This window comes from Scyliorhinus canicula, chromosome 1, assembly GCF_902713615.1.
Source record: "Scyliorhinus canicula chromosome 1, sScyCan1.1, whole genome shotgun sequence".
NCBI classification, from domain to species: Eukaryota; Metazoa; Chordata; class Chondrichthyes; order Carcharhiniformes; family Scyliorhinidae; genus Scyliorhinus; species Scyliorhinus canicula.
In genome coordinates, this window is record NC_052146.1 from 111220833 (window position 1) to 111242688 (window position 21856).

The following is a 21856-nucleotide window of genomic DNA, read 5'->3' on the forward strand; positions in this document are numbered from 1 at the left end:
AGGTGGGGGGGGAAGGGGGAGGGAAAAGGTGGGGGGGGAAGGGGGAGGGAAAAGGTGGGGGGGGGAAGGGGGAGGGAAAAGGTGGGGGGGGGAGGGGGAGGGAAAAGGTGGGGGGGGAGGGGGAGGGAAAAGGTGGGGGGGGGGAAGGGGGAGGGAAAAGGTGGGGGGGGAAGGGGGAGGGAAAAGGTGTGGGGGGGAAGGGGGAGGGAAAGGTGGGGGGGGGGAAGGGGAGGGAAAAGGTGGGGGGGGAAGGGGGAGGAAAAGGTGGGGGGGGGAGGGAAAAGGTGGGGGGGGGGAAGGGAGAGGGAAAAGGTGGGGGGGGGAAGGGGGAGGGAAGGGGGAGGGAAAAGGTGGGGGGGGAAGGGGGAGGGAAAAGGTGGGGGGGGGGGAAGGGGGAGGGAAAAGGTGGGGGGGGGGAGGGAAAAGGTGGGGGGGGGGAAGGGAGAGGGAAAAGGTGGGGGGGGGAAGGGGGAGGGAAGGGGGAGGGAAAAGGTGGGGGGGAAGGGGGAGGGAAAAGGTGAGGGGGGGAAGGGGGAGGGAAAAGGTGGGGGGGGAAGGGGGAGGGAAAAGGTGGGGGGGGGGAAGGGGGAGGGAAAAGGTGGGGGGGGGAAGGGGGAGGGAAAAGGTGGGGGGGGGAAGGGGAGGGAAAAGGTGGGGGGGGAAGGGGGAGGGAAAAGGTGGGGGGGGAAGGGGGAGGGAAAAGGTGGGGGGGGAAGGGGAGGGAAAAGGTGTGGGGGGGGAAGGGGGAGGGAAAGGTGGGGGGGGAAGGGGGAGGGAAAAGGTGGGGGGGGAAGGGGAGGGAAAAGGTGGGGGGGGAAGGGGGAGGGAAAGGTGGGGGGGGAAGGGGGAGGGAAAAGGTGGGGGGGGAGGGAAAAGGTGGGGGGGGGGAAGGGGGAGGGAAAAGGTGGGGGGGAAGGGGGAGGGAAAAGGTGGGGGGGGGGAAGGGGGAGGGAAAAGGTGGGGGGGGAAGGGGGAGGGAAAAGGGGGAGGGAAAAGGTGGGGGGGGGAAGGGGGAGGGAAAAGGTGGGGGGGGAAGGGGGAGGGAAAAGGTGGGGGGGGGAAGGGGGAGGGAAAAGGTGGGGGGGGGAAGGGGGAGGGAAAAGGTGGGGGGGGAAGGGGGAGGGAAAGGTGGGGGGGGAAGGGGGAGGGAAAAGGTGGGGGGGAAGGGGGAGGGAAAAGGTGGGGGGGGGAGGGAAAAGGTGGGGGGGGCGGACGATGACTATGTTTGTTTATTTAATTTAAATTTATTTTTAAGTTCTTCTGTTGTTCATTGGGGTTGGGGGGCTGGGGGGTGGGATACATGCGTCGATACGGTCTGGGGGTGATACAGTTATTATGGGTTATTTTGTTGCATTTCATTGTTTGTCGTTACGTTTTATATTTTCTGTAAAAAATTCCAATAAAAATTATATTAAAAAAATGTAATTCAACTCACAGCAGCCTCAGGATTATTGAATAATGTAAAACTGAAAATCACGCTTAGCCTGCAGTCACTCAGTTTCAAACATATTCAAAGCTTTGACAAAGATCCATCCAGACCCGAAAAGTTAGCCCCCTTCTCTCGCCACAGATACTTCCCTCTATTGCCTATAGAGAAATACAGCACAGAACAGGCCCTTCGGCCCACGATGTTGTGCCGAACTTTTGTCCTAGGTTAATCATAGAATTTTGGACACTAAGGGCAATTTTTCATGGCCAATCCACCCAACCCGCACATCTTTACTGTTGGACCTGGTGAGATTGCCCAGTATTTTCTGTTTTTGTTTCAGATTCCAGCATTCACAGTAATTTGCTTTTCTATTCTCTGAAACATTGGTTTGGTCGATCTTTTATTGATTGTAGTCAGAGTTTCTAAGCACCACTGACCATGCTCCGCAAGCCTTCAAGTCAGATCAACTTACTCATTGAAGTGTCTTTATTTGAGGATGAATCTGTTTTTAAATTAACTTCATGAGAATTTCAAGACCAAAATATAAGTGGCTTGAAATGCTTAAGTTGATTTGTATTCTCTTAAATATATGCTACTTATTTCTGCTTTTTTCCCCTGGATATTTTGAATCATTAGATCTGGATAAACATCAGTGTTCTATGCATGATAAAGCATGCTCAGTAACTGTGACAGTGATCTCTGGCTTGTTAAATCCAGTGCCTAATTTCTGTCCCTTCCTTTTTCAGGGATGGAGACCATTATGATGCCCTCAGAGATTGTTTGAAAGCAATTTCTTTGAATCCCTCCCACCTGAAGGCCCATTTCCGCCTGGCACGTTGTTTATTTGAGTTGAAGTACGTCGCTGAGGCTCTGGAGTGCCTCGATGACTTTAAGGGCCGTTTTCCTGATCAAGCCCACAGCAGTGCCTGCGATGCACTGGATCGAGATATCAAGGCCGTGCTCTTCGCAAAGACTGACAGCTGTGAGTCTCAACAGTCCTGCTATCACGTGGTGATCTCAACACACTCTTTCTGTTCTTAAACCTAATTTATGAATATAAGGGGATAAAAGAATCCAACCAACAGAAGGATAAATGGGGATTGTATAAAATCCCAGCAACAGTGTTTGGAGATGTTAGATACTGTAGGAGTAACAATAAAAACTTGGATATTACTGGTACCAGTTACAAGCTCCCACATGTGGGCTGAGAGCCTCTGGGTTGTCTAGGCAAAAGGCAGTAAGTTACAGCTCATGGGATCACAAATTTCCAGCAAATAAACAGGCCATTCATCTCATTCGGTCAGCACCAGTGTTTATCCTCCTACAAACCACCCAGTCCAGTACCACTCTCGTGTTCACTCCCCATACCTTTAACTATCCCAGCTTTGACAAAGAGTCATCAGACTCAAAACGTTAGCTCTTTCCTCTCCCTACAGACGCTGCCAGACCTGCTGAGATTTACCAGCATTTTCTCTTTCGTTTAACCATCCCATCCTGTCTAATTCCACTCTCCTACTTTCCACTCTCTAGGGGCTGGTTTAGCACACTGGGCTAAATCTCTGGCTTTTAAAGCAGGCCAAGGCAGGCCAGCAGCACGGTTCAATTCCCGTACCAGCCTCCCCGAACAGGCGCCGGAATGTGACGACTAGGGGCTTTTCACAGTAACTTCATTGAAGCCTACTCGTGACAATAAGCGATTTTCATTTCAATTTTCATTTCATTTCATTCCTACTCTGTCAGGGCAGTACGGTGGCCTAGTGGTTAGCACAACCGCCTCACGGCGCTGAGGTCCCAGGTTCGATCCCGGCTCTGGGTCACTGTCCGTGTGGAGTTTGCACATTCTCCCTGTGTCTGCGTGGGTTTCGCCCCCACAACCCAAAAATGTGCAGAGTAGGTGGATTGGCCATGCTAAATTGCCCCTTAATTGGAAAAAAAAAATTGGGTAATCTAAATTTATTTTTTTTTTTTAAATTCCTACTCTCCGTCTATCCTTTAAAATCCTACTCAGTCTTCCAAATGTATGACCACCTGTTTTTCTACATTGAGCTGCTTATGCCACCCATCTTTGTCCTACTGCAGTCTCAATCTATCAGAATTTGGCAGACAACAATAAACAATAATGGAACTTTTAACATTTCCTATAACACTTCACAGATGGCAAGAACTTCAACCCCGTGTTGGGTTTTGGGAGGATCTTTAAAAGTGGAGCGGGAATTGTGGAAGACTAAGGAGCTCCAGAGAATAGCCAAGCCAAAATAAAGGCTCTGCAACCAATTTCTGAAGGCTCAGTGAGAGGAGAGAGTAGTGTAAAAGACCCGAGTCGGAGGGTGAAAAGCTGCAGGAATGGGTCCAAGACTGGAGGCACTTGCAGGGATGGTGGTAGAGGAGGGGAAATATTTTAAGCTTGAGATTTTGGGAGTCAATGTTCTACTTAATGGCTTGGGTGTTATAGGCAGGGCAGGAGGAGAGTATCAAAGTTTTGAACAAGTTAGAAATTATGTAAGTTGCAGGACAGGAGATCAGGAAGGAGGACATTGGAGTGATTAAGTATGGAGGTGTTGTGGGTTTCAGTAGGGAAGACAGTGGGGCTGGAGCGAGACATTGTTGTGGACATTGAAATAAGTGGCCTTCAGGCAGCACGGTGGCGCAGTGGGTTAACCCTGATGCCTCACTGCGCCGAGGTCCCAGGTTCGATCCCTCCTCTGGGTCACTGTCCGTGTGGAGTGTGCACATTCTCCCCGTGTTTGCGTGGGTTTCGCCCCCACAGCCCAAAGATGTGCAGCCTAGGTGAATTGGCCACGCTAAATTGCCTCTTAATTGGAAAAAAATAATTGGGTACTCTATTTTTTTTTTTAAATAAGTGACCTTGATTTTGTTTCTTTTGTATCTTCATGCACACTTATTTTGGAAGGATAATCAAATTGATTATCAGCCTGTTGAAAAGTATCATGACTGTCCTTCCTTAGCCAATAAGCCCTGGAATGGGACGTTAACCCAGAGCTTATGGTTCAGAGGTTGGAGTGCTACTTACTGAGCTGCAAGACTTTCCCAGCAGCCTTGGTGACTGTCCAATTGTGGATTTATGGCTTAGCTCTGGGTTCAACAGTTGCTAGCATTTCACAGAATGGTCCAGAGTGAGTGGGTGGCTGGGAAACTGGATCCAGTGGAGAGAGAGTGAAATTATTAGAATTTGAAAACAACGGTTTAATGTTAGGATGGAAGAAATTGTCATTCATCCAGATTTGATGCGAGGAAACATGAAGACTTTTGGTGGTGAGGCAGAGCTGGGTGTCCCCTTCTTTACAGGTGGTGCCACTAAGGGGCAACAAGTGAATAGAGAAAAGGAGATTGTTGATAGATCCTGGGGACTGCAGAGGTGAATGTGAGGAAATGGCCAGGGTTGTGTTGATTTGAGGAGAGGAGAAACCAAGTGTTGGGAATTGAATAGGAGGTGTTGAGCAGTGGAAATATGGATATAAAAAACAATGCATTCAAGTTCCTTGGGAAGGTTAGACATAATGTTTTAGATGGGGAGACTAAAGATCAAGGTGTTTTCCAAGGAGTGGGTGGTGAGTTTTGAAAGGTGGGGTGCAGGGAGAAGTTAGCAATGTCAGCAAGCATGGGATCTTGGGAAAGAAATTTGAGTAAGATAGATAGAGAAATACAGCACAGAACAGGCCCTTCGGCCCACGATGTTGCGCCGAACTTTTGTCCTAGGTTAATCATAGAATTTTGGACAATTTTTCATGGCCAATCCACCCAACCTGCACATCTTGGACTGTGGGAGGAAACCGGAGTACCCGGAGGAAACCCACGCAGTCACGGGAAGGATGTGCAGACTCCACACAGACAGTGACCCAAGCCGGGAATCGAACCTGGGATCCTGGAGCTGTGAAGCAATTGTGCTATCCACAATGCTACCATGCTGCCCTTAAGAAGTTAACCTACACTCCATTAGTCTACCCTAATCCATGTACCTATCCAATAGCCGCTTGAAGGTCCCTAACGTTTCCGACTCAACTACTTCCACAGGCAGTGCAGTCCATGCCCCCACTACTCTCTGGGTAAAGAACCTACCTCTGACATCCCCTCTATATCTTCCACCATTTATCTTAAATTTATGTCTCCTTGTAACGGTGTGTTCCACTGGGGAAAAAGTCTCTGACTGTCTACTCTATCTATTCCCCTAATCATCTTATAAACCTCTATCAAGTCGCCCCTCATCCTTCTCCGTTCTAATGAGAAAAGGCGTAGCACCCTCAACCTTTCCTCGTATAACCTACTCTCCATTCCAGGCAACAAATCTCCTTTGCACCTTTTCCAAAGCTTCCACATCCTTCCTAAAATGAGGCGACCAGAACTGCACACAGTACTCCAAATGTGGCCTTACCAAGGTTTTGTACAGCTGCATCATCACCTCATGGCTCTTAAATTCAATCCCTCTGCTAATGAACGCTAGCACACCATAGGCCTTCTTCACAGCTCTATCCACTTGAGTGGCAACTTTCAAAGATCTATGAACATAGACCCCAAGATCTCTCTGCTCCTCCACATTGCCAAGAACCCTACCGTTAACCCTATATTCCGCATTCATATTTGTCCTTCCAAAATGGACAACCTCACACTTGTCAGGGTTAAACTCCATCTGCCACTTCTCAGGCCAGCACTGCATCCTATCTATGTCTCTTTGAAGCCGACAACAGCCCTCCTCACTATCCACAACTCCACCAATCTTCGTATCATCTGCAAATTTACTGACCCACCCTTCAACTCCCTCATCCAAGTCGTTAATGAAAATCACAAACAGCAGAGGACCCAGAACTGATCCCTGCGGTACGCCACTGATAACTGGGCTCCAGGCTGAATATTTGCCATCCACCACCACTCTCTGTCTTCTATCGGTTAGCCAGTTTGTTATCCAACTGGCCAGATTTCCCACTATCCCATGCCTCCTTACTTTCTGCACAAGCCTACAATGGGGAACCTTATCAAATGCCTTACTAAAATCCATGTACACTACATCCACTGCTTTACCTTCATCCACATGCTTGGTCACCTCCTCAAAGAAGTCAATAAGACTTGTAAGGCAAGACCTACCCCTCACAAATCCGTGCTGACTATCCCTAATCAAGCAGTGCCTTCCAGATGTTCAGAAATCCTATCCGTCAGTACCCTTTCCATTACTTTGCCTACCACCGAAGTAAGACTAACTGGCCTGTAATTCCCAGGGTTATCCCTATTTCCTTTTTTGAACAGGGGCACGACATTTGCCACTCTCCAATCCTCTGGTACCACCCCTGTTGACAGCGAGGACGAAAAGATCATTGCCAACGGCTCTGCAATTTCATTTCTTGCTTCCCATAGAATCCTTGGATATATCCCGTCAGGCCCGGGGGACTTGTCTATCCTCAAGTTTTTCAAAACGCGCAACACATCTTCCTTCCTGACAAGTATCTCCTCGAGATTATCAGTCTGCTTCACGCTGTCCTCTCCAACAATATGGCCCCTCTCGTTTGTAAATACTGAAGAAAAATACTTGTTCAAGACCTCTCCTATCTCTTCAGACTCATTACACAATCTCCCGCTACTGTCCTTGATCGGACCTACCCTCGCTCTAGTCATTCTCATATTTCTCACATATGTGTAAAAGGTCTTGGGGTTTTCCTTGATCCTACCTGCCAAAGATTTTTCATGCCCTCTCTTAGCTCTCCTAATCCCTTTCTTCAGTTCCCTCCTGGCTATCTTGTATCCCTCCAGCGCCCTGTCTGAACCTTGTTTCTTCAGCCTTACATAAATCTCCTTCTTCCTCTTAACAAGACATTCAACCTCTCTTGTCAACCATGGTTCCCTCACTCGACCATCTCTTCCCTGCCTGACAGGGACATACATATCAAAGACACTCAGTACCTGTTCCTTGAACAAGTTCCACATTTCACTTGTGTCCTTCCCTGACAGCCTATGTTCCCAACTCCTGCACTTCAATTCTTGTCTGACAGCATTGTATTTACCCTTCCCCCAATTATAAACCTTGCCCTGTTGCACGCACCTATCCCTCTCCATAACTAAAGTGAAAGTCACAGAATTGTGGTCACTACCTCCAAAATGCTCCCCCACTAACAAATCTATCACCTGCCCTGGTTCATTACCAAGTACTAAATCCAATATGGCCTCCCCTCTGGTCGGACAATCTACATACTGTTTTAGAAAAGCTTCCTGGACACACTGCACAAACACTACCCCATCCAAACTATTTGATCTAAAGAGATTCCACTCAATGTTTGGGAAGTTGAAGTCACCCATGACTACTACCCTGTGACTTCTGCACCTTTCCAAAATCTGTTTCCCAATCTGTTCCTCCACATCTCTGCTGCTATTGGGGGCCTATAGAAAACTCCCAACAAGGTGACTGCTCCTTTCCTATTTCTGACTTCAACCCATATTACCTCAGTAGGCAGATCCCCCTCAAACTGCCTTTCTGCAGCTGTTATACTATCTCTAATTAACAATGCCACCCCCCCCCCCCCCCACCTCTTTTACCATCCTCCCTAATCTTGTTGAAACATCTATAACCAGGGACCTCCAACAACCATTTCTGCCCCTCTTCTATCCAAGTTTCCGTGATGGCCACCACATCGTAGTCCCAAGTACCGATCCATGCCTTAAGTTCACCCACCTTATTCCTGATGCTTCTTGCATTAAAGTATACACACTTCAACCCATCTCCTTGCCTGCAAGTACTCTCCTTTGTCAGTGTTACCTTCCCCACTGCATCACTACGTGCTTTGGCGTCCTGACTATCGGCTTCCTTAGTTGCTAGACTACAGCTCCGGTTCCCATCCCATTCCCCTGCCAAATTAGTTTAAACCCTCCCGAAGAGTACTAGAAATCTCCTATTACTATTGCTTTTCTATGCTCCTCCCTTCCCTTCTGAGCCCCAGAGCCAGACTCAGTGCCAGAGACCTGGCTGCTGGGGCCTTCCCCCGGTAGGTCATCCCCCCCAACAGCATCCAAAACGGTATACTTGTTTTGAAGGGGAACGGCCACGAGGGATCCCTGCACTGTCTGCCTGTTAGTTTTCTTTCCCCTGACTGTAACCCAGCTACTCTTGTCCAGTACCTTTGGTGTGGCTACCTCCCTGTAACTCTTCTCTATAACCCCCTCTGCCTCCCGGATGATCCGCAGTTCATCCAGCTCCAGCACCAGTACCTTAACACGGTCTCTGAGGAACTGGAGTTGGGTGCACTTCCCGCAGGTATAGTCAGCGGGGACACCAGTGGTTTCCCTCACCACCCACATCCTACAGGAGGAGCATGCAACTGCCCTAGCCTCCATCCCCTCTTACTTTACAGAATTAGCTGCCCCGTGGACCAACTGGACCTCCGCCCTCCAACTCTGCTTCCAGTCAGCTGTACTCTAAACTCCTGGCTCCCTTCACGCTCTTTGATAAATATAGGAAATGAAATGTAAGGAGCACCTTACTCCCTCCTCACCTAACTCCCTCAGTCACCAAACTCTCACTGTAGCACTCAAATGCACCAAGTTCAGCACTCCCTCAGTCACCAAACTCTCACTGTAGCACTCAAATGCACCAAGTTCAGCACTCCCTCAGTCACCAAACTCTCACTGTAGCACTCAAATGCACCAAGTTCAGCACTCCCTCAGTCACCAAACTCTCACTGTAGCACTCAAATGCCACAAGCTCAGCACTCCCTCAGTCACCAAACTCTCACTGTAGCACTCAAATGCCACAAGCTCAGCACTCCAGTGCAAACAAAGTCTGCACTGTAACTAGCTCCTATTTATACTGTGACTCTAGCCTCTGAAAACTGGCCTAATGCAATTAACTAATTAACAAGCTCCAGCCGCAAGTAAGTACAAGTAGAACCTTGTTTAAAGCTGATTCAAAATTCACCTTCTTATAGACCAAACAGTAACTTTTAAGTTAATTAACTAAATAAAAGAAATACTAGACTTTAAATAAAAATGAACCCTTATACTCCCTCAGTCACCAAACTCTCACTGTAGCACTCAAATGCCACAAGCTCAGCACTCCAGTGCAAACGTAAGGCGCGATCTTGCTACATTGGCATGCCTCAAATTGACCCTCAGCATCAAAAAACCATGTGTACTTGCCGATCTTAACCTACCTCCAAACCTCCTTAACTCTGTTTCCAGAGATGGGGAATGACAAGGCCACAAAGATTAAAGCACAGGATAAGAATTTAAATTTGAGGTGTTAGGAGACAGGGAGCCAATGTAGGTCAGCAAAAGTGATAGCTGAGGGGTAATTAGAGGTTGGTTACAGGTACCAGGGTTTAGGATGAGCTGAGGTTTGCAGAGTGCAGAAGTTGTAATTCATTCGGATATGGTGTGAGACAACATGGCGGAGGTTGGTGGTGGAGAGACAGATGGGTGTTCCCATCCATATCAATGGTACCATTAATGGACAGCAAATAAATGGAGCTGTACTGTTCTATGTTCTATGTTAAGAGATGGTTGATTATAAATCCTTGAAAGTTTGCAGAGGTGAATGTGGAAAAATGGAAGAGCGGCGTATTAAACTTTGTGGACAGTAGCAAATACCATAGTTTGTTAGTGAGTGACATTAAGCAGGAACTTGTACAATTGGTTTCCATGGTGTGATGGACATTGTGCAGCTTTTCATGTCCTGTCCCTTTGAAATGAATGAAAGGTCATTTTTATTTGGTACAGTTCTGGACAGAGGGTAAAGAGACTCCATCTTTAGTTATTTTGTTTTATTTGTCCACCTTGTGTTTGAACTGAGTTGCTGCTCTCATTCCCTGGTCTTACAGCTGAAGAGAAGAAGGCAGGAACTACCACCCCAATCCGCATCCGATCAAGCGGCAGGAAGGATTCCATCTCCGATGATGAAGTGATTCTGAGGGAACGAGGTTATGATTACAAGTCACGATATTGCGGTCATTGTAATACTACCACAGACATCAAAGAAGCCAACTTTTTTGGAAGGTAATTTCCTAATTTACAAGTAGGCAGCAAGGTTTGATTTAACATTCTTAAACTGGAGTGTGTGCAGAACCAATCTTTCAATATATTGCAGCAAAGTATGACTTAAAAGAAAGGACACTGTTGTCCATTATTCTGTAAAATATTCCTGAGATTGTTTTAAAAGACAATATTCCTAGCTGTTGGAATAGATCCAAATTGAATAAATGTGGAGAGCAGGGGCTATCAGAATGCAAGTTCTGGGCTTACTCCCTCGGCTTCTTCTATCCTTCTTCCCAGAGATTGCTGTTGTGTTCTCCTCCATGTCTTTGATTCCTCCAAACTGAACTATCCAATGCTCTCCTTATTGACCTACCATCCTACACCCTCTAAAAAGCACACCCAAAGCTTTGCTGCTTGTATCCTAACTCATACCAAACCCCATTAAGGGCAGCACAATAGCAGTGGTTAGCACTGTTGCTTCACAGCGCCAGGGTCCCAGATTCAATTCCCGGCCTGGTTCACTGTCTGTGCAGAGTCCACATGTTCTCCCTGTATCTGCGTGGGTTTCCTCCGGGTGCTCCGGTTTCCTCCCACCAGTCCCGAAAGATGTGCTGCAATTTGGACATTCTGAATTCTCCCTCTGTGTATTTGAATAGATGCCGGAATGTGGTGACTAGGGGCTTTTCACAGTAACTTCATTGCAGTGTTAATGTAAGCCTACTTGTGACAATAAAGATTGTAATTATCATTATTATTACTCATTGCCCCTATGCTTGTTGACCAAACTTGGCTTAAAATGTTCATACTTGTGTTCAGATTCCTCCATGACTTTACTTAGTTCAGTTTGCTATATGTAAGGAAATTGGGGTGCAAAAGAGAATTTCCAACACGTTTTCGATAAAGTGGACGTTGGTGTTCTGTGTTTCTGTGCCTGTGTCGGGATTGTATGGTTAGGCAGTGGATCTCAATACCCTCTCCCATGAGACGGACTTGATGGGCCTGTTGGCTTTTTCTGTCTATCTGTGAAAACTTTGCTTCAGTATTTGTGGAAGAAAGTAAGGCAAGTCTCATTTTTTAAACATTTTAAGTACTTTATCTGGAGATGAAAAGAATGAATTTAAGAGATGAGGTTAAATGGTCAATGACAATCAATAGGTACCTGCATTAAGGTATCAGTTCTCAAAAGGATCAGGGCACTAATAAATTCAGTAGAGATGGCAGTAATATTAAAGCTGTTCGAATAGGGGAAAGGGATAATCCAGGCAACTACTGCTGGTGAACTACTGTAGTTAGTTGTCGATAGATAACGTGTAATCAATTGGAGACAAAATCATTGACTAACCTGACGGCGCAGGCTGAGCAAAAATTGCCGGTGAACTGATAACTTGGATTTCTTTTGAGAGAATAAGGAACGCATGAGCATGGGTGGGAGAGGGGACCCGAGACCTGGGGTGGGGAGGGTTTTATTTATTTAAACTTAATGTCTGACAAATTGCTGGATGGGAAATTGCTTTGCTGTGTATATATAAAATAAACATAAAATTTCAAGGTTTGCTGAGTCGAGTGGAGTAGCAACTATCCTGGAGACAGAGAAAGGCGACGGAAATGGGCAGGTAAGTAGCAGGTGTAAAATACATAAGGGAGTAATAAATTTTGTAAATGGGAGCAAAGAATGGACATATAGAGCTTGATACTAAATACCTGTGGGGATATTCACTGGGATTCTCCCTATAAACTGCTCTAATCTGGATTTATTGGGATATATCATATATACTACATTTTCATGTGGTCAATGTGGCTAAACTGATTGCAGCATTCAAGACTATGGGAATAGGATATGAAAGGTCCTGGGGGTTAGTACAAAGCAGAGTTGCCCCTGAAAATAGCCTAAATTCAGCATAGGCAAGAAAGGCTGAATGGCATCCTCATGAGTTTAAGTATCTAAAAAAAAAGAGGATTAACTTTGAATCTTGGGTGATTGCGTCGTGCTTCTGGCTGCAGATTAGCATGTTTTGTCGTTACTTGCTCCTGAAGTTACAGTCTCTGGCTTGGGAGTGGATTCTACTGGTAACATACTCAAGTGCCTTTGTCTGAACCTCACAGTGATAATTGACCGAGTGGGTGGGGATGATAATTGAGCTTAATTCTGCACTTGCAGACGTTTCAGGAGTCACTGGCTGGTAATTACCCATCCCAGACCCACCACCGAGAATACTGGTTGTCCCTCATGCCAGTTTAGAGATAGCAAATTCTCTGTTCCACTGTCAGATACATAGGGGCTGGTTTAGCACACTAGGCTAAACAGCTGGCTTGTAATGCCGAGCAAGGCAGCAGCGCAGGTTCAATTCCCGTACCAGCCTCCCCGAACAGGCGCCGGAATGTGTTGACTAGGGACTTTTCACAGTAACTTCATTGAAGCCTACTTGTGACAATAAGTGATTATTATTATAATCTACCCTGGAAAATGTGCGGGAGTGTGGAAGATGATCATATTTAAGGGAAATCATCTGTTTGAGCAGCTATTATTATTTTATTTTTGTGAAAAATGATTCCTGGAATGAATTTCTCTTGCCTTTCAGTAATGGCCAATACATTGTCAGTGGTTCAGATGATGGATCCTTCTTCATCTGGGAGAAAGAAACGACAAACCTTGTTCGTGTTCTACAGGGTGACGAGTCGATTGTGAACTGTCTGCAACCTCACCCGAAGCACTGCTTCCTCGCAACAAGTGGCATTGATCCTGTGGTTCGGCTCTGGAGCCCAAGACCAGAAGTATGAGTTTTTTTTAAAATTTAGAGTACCCAATTTTTTTTTTCAATTGAGGGTAATTTAGCATGGCCAATCCGCCTACCCTGCACAGCTTTGGGTTGTGGGGGTGAGACCCACGCAGACACGGGAGAGAATGTTCAAACTCCACATGGACAGTGACCTGGGGCCAGGATCGAACCCAGCTCCTCGGCGTCGTGAGGCAGCAGTGCTAACCAATGGTCTGACCCATTGTCCTTCCTATATGTCAGTGGTTTTCAAACTGTACTTGATGAGCAAATATTTTCTTCCAACTAAATTTTGGGAAGACTGAAGCCAGATGAGTGCCTGATCACATCGCTAAGCCATGACAAAGACTGCCTATTTCTATCTCTGTACTATCACCTGCCTCTGCCCTGCCTCAGCTGATCTGCTGCATGCTTTTTTTTTTAAACACACTCCTGACCGGCCCCACACAGTCCTACCCTCCATAAACTTGAGTCATCCAAAATTCTGTTACCGGTGCCGTAGAAACATAAAAAATAGGGTCAAGAATAGTCTTTTTGTTCTTCAAGCTTGCTCCGCCATTCATTATGATCATGGCTGATCATCCAACTCAATAGCCTAATCCAGATTTCTTCCCATATCCTTTGATCCCCTTTGACCTAAGTGCTATATCTAACTGCTTCTTGAAAATATATACGATATTTTGGCCTCACACTACTTCCTGTGGTAACAAATTCCACAGGCTTGCGACTCTCTGGGTGAAGAAAGTTCTACTCATCTCTGTCCGAAATGATCTACCCTGTATCCTCAGACAGTGACCCCTGGTTCTGGACACATCCACCATCAGGAACATCCTTCCTATATCTACCCTGTCTAACCCTGTTAGAAATTTGTAGGTTACTATGAGATTCCCCCCTCATTCTTCTGAACTCTAGCTAATACAATCCTAACCGATTCAATCTCTCCTCGTACGTCAGTCCCGCCTTCCCAGGAATCAGTCTGGTAAACCTTTGCTGCGCTCCCACTAGAACAAGGACATCCTTCCTCAGATAAGGAGACCAAAACTGCTCACAATATTCCAGGTGTGGGCTCACTAAGACCCTGTATAATTGCAGCAAGTCATCCCTGCTCCTGTACTCTAATCCTCTCACAATGAAGGCAAACATACCATTTCCCATATTTACCGCTTGTTGACCTTCATTGACTGGTGTACAAACATACCCAGGTCTCTCTGCACATTCCGCTCACCTAATTTATGACCATTCAGATAAAAGTCTACCTTCTCTTTTTGCTACCAAAGTGGATAACCTCGCATTTATCCAATTTTTTTTTAAATAAATGTTTTTATTGGGTTTTTGAACAAAGTATATTTACCGTTATGTACACACAATAAGATATATGTAGAAGAGAAGAGCACACACAAACATACCAAAAAATCCAAAAGATAAAATATCTGGTAAGGTATTATGCACCAGCTCAACAGCAGCAACTCTGTACAATTGGCAATATTATTTTTAACGCATAAGTAGGCATCTGTTTGGGGGTTGTCGTTGAAAACTCACCACTATTCTTAGAAGTCTCCCTATACCAAAAAGGGCCGACATTCTAAATGGTGAGCAGGGATTCTCACTCCCCAACTCCGATGCAGGCTTCGGTGGGTGCTATTCAGGTCAAACTATATTTTCAAGTTATCCCCCGGTATAACCCATATCTTCACCGAAGATTTCATCTACTTACCACTTAGTAGCATCGACCCTGGGTCCCGCATTGCTAAGTAAGTAAAGTAGACTTGGGAATAACCACTGTTTCAGGTTAAATTAAGTTATTTTATTATTATATTTTTTCTTTTAAAAGTTGCAATCACTTTCCTTACAGAAAGGTAAAAAGATCTTGCTTCTGGTACCTTCTGGTTGGTTGAAGGGACCTTCAGGCCCAGCTTGACAATCGATCTTCTTTTTAAAATTTGGTCTTCTTTAGATGTATTCGCTGGTGAGCTCGGTTGCTATGTCCTATCTTTCCCATGTACTGAGCTGGCTCTGCTGGCTATCTCTGAGCTGACCCGGCCTCCTCTTTAAATTCTAATCTTCCTTAGATGTATTAGCTGTTTTAGCTTGGCTGCTATGTCTTATCTTTCCCATGTACCGAGCTGTGAGAGCTAACTCTGCTTGCTTCTCTTGTTCCTTCTCTGCTTCTCCTCTCTCTGAGTTCTGGTAGTTCCTGCTCTGGTCTCTGGGTTTATATTCTCTTTCTGACAGTTATTAAGTTTTTATGACTTTATTGTAAAGTAACTTTTATTTCACGTTGATTGTAAAAAGTATCTTTGATCTAAACATTCTAATACAACTAAGTATTCATTTTGACATGACACCACCTCTCGGGTCTCTGATTACATGGTTTCCTTTGTGATGTTCAAAGTTCCTTTGTGATATTCAAAAATGCTTTGGTTTCAATAGCAGTGTGAATTTTGGTTTGCTTCCTGTCATTTCTATAGTTTCGTTTTCCAATTGTGTCCCCAGCTCATAATTTTAACTTTGATTTTGGCTTTAAATTATGTTTCTCGTAGACTGATAGTCCACAATTTTCGTTAATTTACCTGATGTTAGCAGAATTTCACACCTCGAATTGTCACCAAATTCAACTGAACCTCATCCTTTCCTTTCCAGCTGCTTACTAAGATAGTTAATTTCAATTAAGGTGTGAACCATTGCTTTTAGCGTAATGCTAAAAATCCACTTGGTTATAACTTGAAAGGTTTACATTTATCACTTAACTCAACTGAAACCCTCATCCATGCTTTTCCAGGTGCTTACTAAGATAGTTACTTTCAATGAAGGTGTGAGCCATAGTTTTTAGCTTCATACAAAAATCCTGTTTGTAAGCCTGTTTGGAAGAAAGAACCTGCATTTTATAACCCTGCTCTTTGCAGCTGCTGTTAACCGTTTGTGGGATCTTGCCCTGTATTCTCTCATGTTTCTCTCAGACCAGATATTGCCAGATTTCCATGTTTCAAATGACACATCGTTCCATATTATCAGTTACAGGATGGGGGGGGGGGGGAGAAACTGGGGAGGTAAATATATATTTGGGTGCCGGAGAAACAATTACAGGGGGCAATATGCGAATAGGTCTGGTGTTGGTGCATTTATCCAAATTATACGTCATCTGCCATTCATTTGTCCACTCACTCAACTTGTCCAAATCACATTGAAGGATCTCTGCATCCTACTCACAGCTCACCCTCCCACCCAACTTGGTGTCATTGCAAATTTGGAGATATTACATTTTGTTCCCCCATCTAAATCATTAATATATATTGTGAATAGCTGGGGACCGCGGTACCCCACTAGTCACTGCTTGCCAATTTGAAAAAGACCCATTATTTCCTACTCTTTCTTTCTTGTCTGCCAACTAGTTTTCTATCCATCTCAATACACTACCCCCTATTTCCATGCACTTTGATTTTACACAATAATCTCTTATGCAAGACTTTGTCAAAAGCCTTCTGAAAGTCCAAGTATACCACATCCACTGGCTCCCCCTTGTCAACTCTACTAGTTACACCCTCAAAGAATTCCAGTCGATTTGTGATTTCCCCTTCGTAAATCCATGCTGACACAGGTGGCATGGTGACGCAGTGGTTAGCATTGCTGCCTACAGCACTGAGGACCTGGGTTCAATCCCAGCCCCCGTCTCACTGTCTATGTGGAGTTTGCACATTCTCCCACATGTCTGTGCGTTTCACCCCCACAGCCCAAAGATGTGCAGGGTAGACAAATTGGCCATGCCAAATTGCCCCTTAATCGGAAAAAAAATAATTGGGTACTCTAAAGTTATTTTTTAAAATAAATTTAAAAATCTGTCCAACCCTGCCACTGTTTCCTAAGTACTCTGCTATAAAAATCTTTGAAATTGGTTTCTAGAATCTTCCCACCACCGATGTCAGACTTTACTGGTCTATAATTTACTTTTCCCTCTACCTCCCTTTTTAAATGCTGGAGTTACATTAGCTCCCCTCCAAACTGCAGGAACTGTTCCAGAGTCTATAGAATTCTGGAAGATGACCACCAATGCATCCGCTATTTCTAGAGCTACTTCCTTAAGTACTCTGGGATGAGGATTATCAGGCCCTAGGGATTTATCAGCCTTCAATTTCCCCGACACCATTTCTGTACGAATATTGATCTCTTAACTTGCACCAAGACCACTTCACCCATCATCCCTATACTTACTGACCTACAATAGTTCCCAGGTAAGCAATGCCTCAATTTTTAAATTCTCATTGTCGTTCTAAAATCCTTTCATGTCCTGGTCCCTCCCTATCTGTGTAATCTCCTCCTGCCCCACAAACCTCTGATATCTGCACTCCTTCAAATCTGGCCTCGTGTGCATCCCTGATTTTGATTGGTCCATTGTTAGTGGCCATATATTCAGCTGCAAAGACTTGAACTTCTGGAATTCCCTCCCTAAAACCTTGTGCCTCTCCCTTAAGACATTCCTAAAACCTACCTCATTGGCTTTTGGTTATCTGCCTCAGTTTCTCCTGTGGCTTGTTACCAAATGTTACTTTATGAAACATCTGTGAAAAATCTTGAGATGTTTTACTATCTTAAAGGCAACAGATATTCAGTGAGGTGAAGTGGGAACAGAAAATGATTTACAAAACAAATTTTGTGTCAGTGGGTATCAATGATGAGTAGAAGAGAAGCTGTAGAAAATGTGCTTTTTATTGAACTGAAACCCCAAGTTTTGATCTTTAACTTGTGTATCTGCAGGTTAGTTAATAGTGAATGGGTCACTGGTCAGTGTTAGTTCCTTTGTAGATTGGAACTAACTGACCACTTGAAACTGCTCAAGTCTGAATGGTATATAAAGGAAGCTAGTTGTTCAATCCCGCCTTAAGCTGAACACATCATGGAGCGAGGCAGAAAGAGTAACTTTGAAATGGAAATTGTACCAAGGAGGAAGGGACTGCTAAGTAAACTTCTTGATTTTGTGCACAAGTAATCTAAATTTTAAAATGAAACTAAGCAAACTTAAAAATGGCAGCAGAGGAATTTTGGATGGAACATTGCATTGTACATCCACGCACAATACCATCACTGTTATACCATCCGACACCAGAGATTGGGTCTATGTTTTAGTCTGGTGGGAGAGCTGATTTATGTTATTTTTTTTGCAGACTGAAGATCAAAATGAGCGAGTTATTGAAGACATGGAGGGTGCTTCACAAGCAAACCAGCGGCGAATGAATGCAGACCCACTTGAGGTCATGCTCCTGAATATGGGATACAGGATCACTGGACTGACCAACAGTGGGATGGCCTCAGATGATGAGGAAAACTCTGAAGGCCAGGTGCAGTGCCGGCCGAGCTAAACAGCAACCCCAACAACAGCGTACTTGGGACAGACCAGGGAACAACTCTCAGTTCAGTGTGCCTGTGGCTGAAAACACTGCACTGTCCTCAGCTACGCACCAAAAGCTTTGTTCAGGAAGCAATGACAGGGTTTACATTCTTTCCAACACCTATCAGACTCACTTATGGATGAGCCCCATACCAGTCTGCAGAAGTCTCAGAGAGTGACGCCACAACCCTCTCAGGAACAGCTAACTGGGCCAAACCTGGCCTGAGACACACATAGGAGACTTCAAATTGTTTCTGGTGATTGAAAAAGACTAATTTGATAAGCAGATCTTTTTGTAAATTGTCCAGATGCTGCTTTCAGTTTGTATAAATGCTTCCTCTTCTATCACATTCAGTCCCTTTGTAGTAATGGATTCTGCACAATCCATTAGCAACAAACAGCCAATAATATTGAGATAAACTGCACTCCCTTCATAATCCTGGAGCCATCAGAGTCTCAGGGCATCTTGATGTAGCTTTAATTGCAGACAGGGGAGGGTCATATGGCCGGTAGTCACGCCCCTCGGTCACTGTCATACCTGTGACTCATTTGCCTGCCTCTGTTCCAGTTTACAATGTTCATACAGGTTGTGTAGCTAAACATGACCTAACAGAGCTCTCTGCATCATCAGTGGGGATGTAGGATGCAATGTACATGCAGTGAGGGGACTGTTCATGGTGAAGTATGGGAGCTGTCAGGTATATTCCCGCACTGTGTTGTGAACAACTTGGTTGGGGTAGAGGGTTAGTAGGGTTGTGCCTGCACACATTTGTCTCATGCATTTTCTAACTCTGTTTTGTGTCTCTTTCTGCCCCCAGTCTTGGCTGCCTATCTACATTCTGTCTCTTTAACTGTTTTATCATTCATCCTGTTGAAGCACTGACTCTGTGAACAGACAGCAGCCTCTTCACAGCCTTCAGTGTTTGCAAAGTGTAATACTGCCCTCTCCTGGAAAGCTCCTTACACGGTTACCTTTAACTTGGGTGTCACGAAAGCTCTGCATTGCAAGGCCAAGCCCCAGTCCTATCTGGAGCTCTGGATCAAATATTCCATTAGCAGAGGAGGTTTAAGATGAATGTGGGGGAGGATTTATTAAATATCTTTTGGTTTATTTTGCTGGCTGTTTCTTTTTGATGACTTCTGTGGTGATGTGTGAACTTGTATAAGTACTGAGCTGTCAGCTTTGAGAAGATACCCCATTGCTATTGGTAAAGCTAGGGAAGGAATGTTTGGTTTATTTCTCATTCTGATTCCTTATTTGCTGTTGAGAAAAGTGTAGCAGATTTTGTTGGGGTTTGGCTGGAGATTGTAGTTTGAGGTAGAGGAGGATGTTTCAGTTCTGGGCAGGTTGAGAAATGGCTGGAAAAGGCTGGAAGGGTGAGGGAAGCAAACTGACAATGTGGTAGGAAGCAATTAAAGCAGCACCAACTAACTGCAGCCATTCTGTTATAGCACTGACCCAAGAAACGGAGTGACACCCGACTGGTAGAGTGGGTTGTTAGCAAGTCATTGTTCTACCTCTGGAACTTGAGATCTAATGAAGAGACTGGATCCTGCCTACCAGTATAAAGCTCCAGCTCATGAGAGTTTCAAGAGGTTCCACTCAAATTGACTGGAAATGTGGCACTCAAACTGATATTTTCACAAAGGTGGTAGATATGGAAAATGGAATGTCTTACTGACACAGCACAATATAATATTTTTGGCAGTGCTGTTTTAAGGTGTGCTATGTGTAAAGAAGCACGGTAGTGAGCTATGATGTGGGGTTAAGGTCCTGTGTGCTGATTGGATTTGCAGTGATTGATGCTACAACTATGTGTACAACCTGGAGACCATTTTAATCGCCATTAATGACCGTTTCACTTCCTGGACAAACAAAATCATAGCATGCAGAGGCTCCTCTGCTGCAATTCTATTTGTATTTTAAGACACATTCAGTTGCATTACATTGAATTGAAGGTGAGTTCATGTAATAGTAGTCACTTCATGACTTAATTGCAGCATCACTTGGAAGGATTTGTTCATCGATGTATTTTAATAGCCACTAACTTGCTGCTTTCTTGAGCTGGCTGCAATCCTCAATCAGAAATTCCTTTGCCTATCCAATAAAGGCTGTATTTGACAGGTTCAGTCACTGATCATCTGTGACTACCCTCACAATTACTATTGAGGGTGTGCTGTGACCAACTGATCGCTTAAACTTGTAATTGATCAGTTGCTGAGTATGAGCTGCTGGATTATTGCATGCTGATGTTTCCTGGAATCTTCCCCAATGACTGTAGGGTTAGAATTCAACCTGGAGACCTATGAATCCGTGAGGGTTGGAGAGATTGAGGTGGAGGAACAGGCTTGATTGAAATGTTATGAGAACCAATGTTTTGTTGTCAGTATCTCCCACCATCAGCTATGCTACATATCTGACTGCATTATTAAATTAGCATCATTTTGGTTTTGGTGGGACTATTAAAGGAAGTCTTATTCCTTTTAGTATCTGCCCAATACCTTTGCTGGAATTGTTACTTGTTTCCAATTTATTCGAGAGTCTTGATCTGAAACTCAAACCCCATGGAGTCAGTCAGTATGTTAAATGGAAACGGTCACCGGTGGGGTCAGTCAGCAGGGTCAAGTGGTAGAGCAGGTGGTTGGGTCAGTCAGTGTGCCAAGTATGCTTCTGCAGTCTTCCCACTCAATTCATTAGCTCAGTGCCAATTGTCTGTTTAAACCTCACTGTTTGTTGCCCCTGTCCTTCTCTGTGATTTGATGAGGAATTATCCGTGGGAAGCTGCTAACTGTAAAAATTAAATTGTTAATCCACGGTTGTGATAAGTTTAAAGCCAGCATTAAATGGCGAGTTTAGCAGAATGCTGTTTGGTTTGGTTGCTAATAATTCATACTTGTATAGGGGCTGCTGCTTTCAAGTTTGTAGTTACACCCAATGTACATCAGTGCAATAAAAACACAAACCGCAGTAACCTGCTTGCATTCAAATACTAAGTGTGCTGTGCTCTCTCCAACAGCCACAATCTGTGCGTGAGCACTGTCACTGACCTGTGCACATCTCAGTTTGGCTCAAAATTATGGATTCGAGCCCCAAATCCAGACTGACGCTCCAATGCAGTACTGTGGGAGTGCTGCACTTTCAAAGGTGGTTTTTCAGATGTGGCACCTCCTGCCTCAATTTGATGGGAAAGATCCTATGGCTACTATTACAAGAGCATTAGCGGTTCTCAGTGTCCTGGCAAAGTCCTCAATCAAATGCACTACAATAGAATTACTAGGTTATTCACCTTCGTATTTGTGGAATCT

At 44.9% G+C, this 21856-nt stretch overlaps 1 protein-coding gene across 1 annotated transcript in view; it reads left to right on the forward strand.

Annotated features, from left to right (window-relative positions):
- wdtc1 (WD and tetratricopeptide repeats 1) overlaps nucleotides 1-21538 on the forward strand; it is a 126353-nt gene extending 104815 nt beyond the window's left edge. The window contains exons 12-15 of the mRNA XM_038797593.1: nucleotides 2176-2411; nucleotides 10243-10417; nucleotides 12976-13168; nucleotides 18327-21538. Coding sequence (XP_038653521.1) covers nucleotides 2176-2411; nucleotides 10243-10417; nucleotides 12976-13168; nucleotides 18327-18521 — 799 coding nt within the window. The 3' untranslated portion in view covers nucleotides 18522-21538. The remainder of the gene's footprint in view (nucleotides 1-2175; nucleotides 2412-10242; nucleotides 10418-12975; nucleotides 13169-18326) is intronic.
- The last annotated feature ends 318 nt before the right edge of the window (nucleotides 21539-21856 follow it).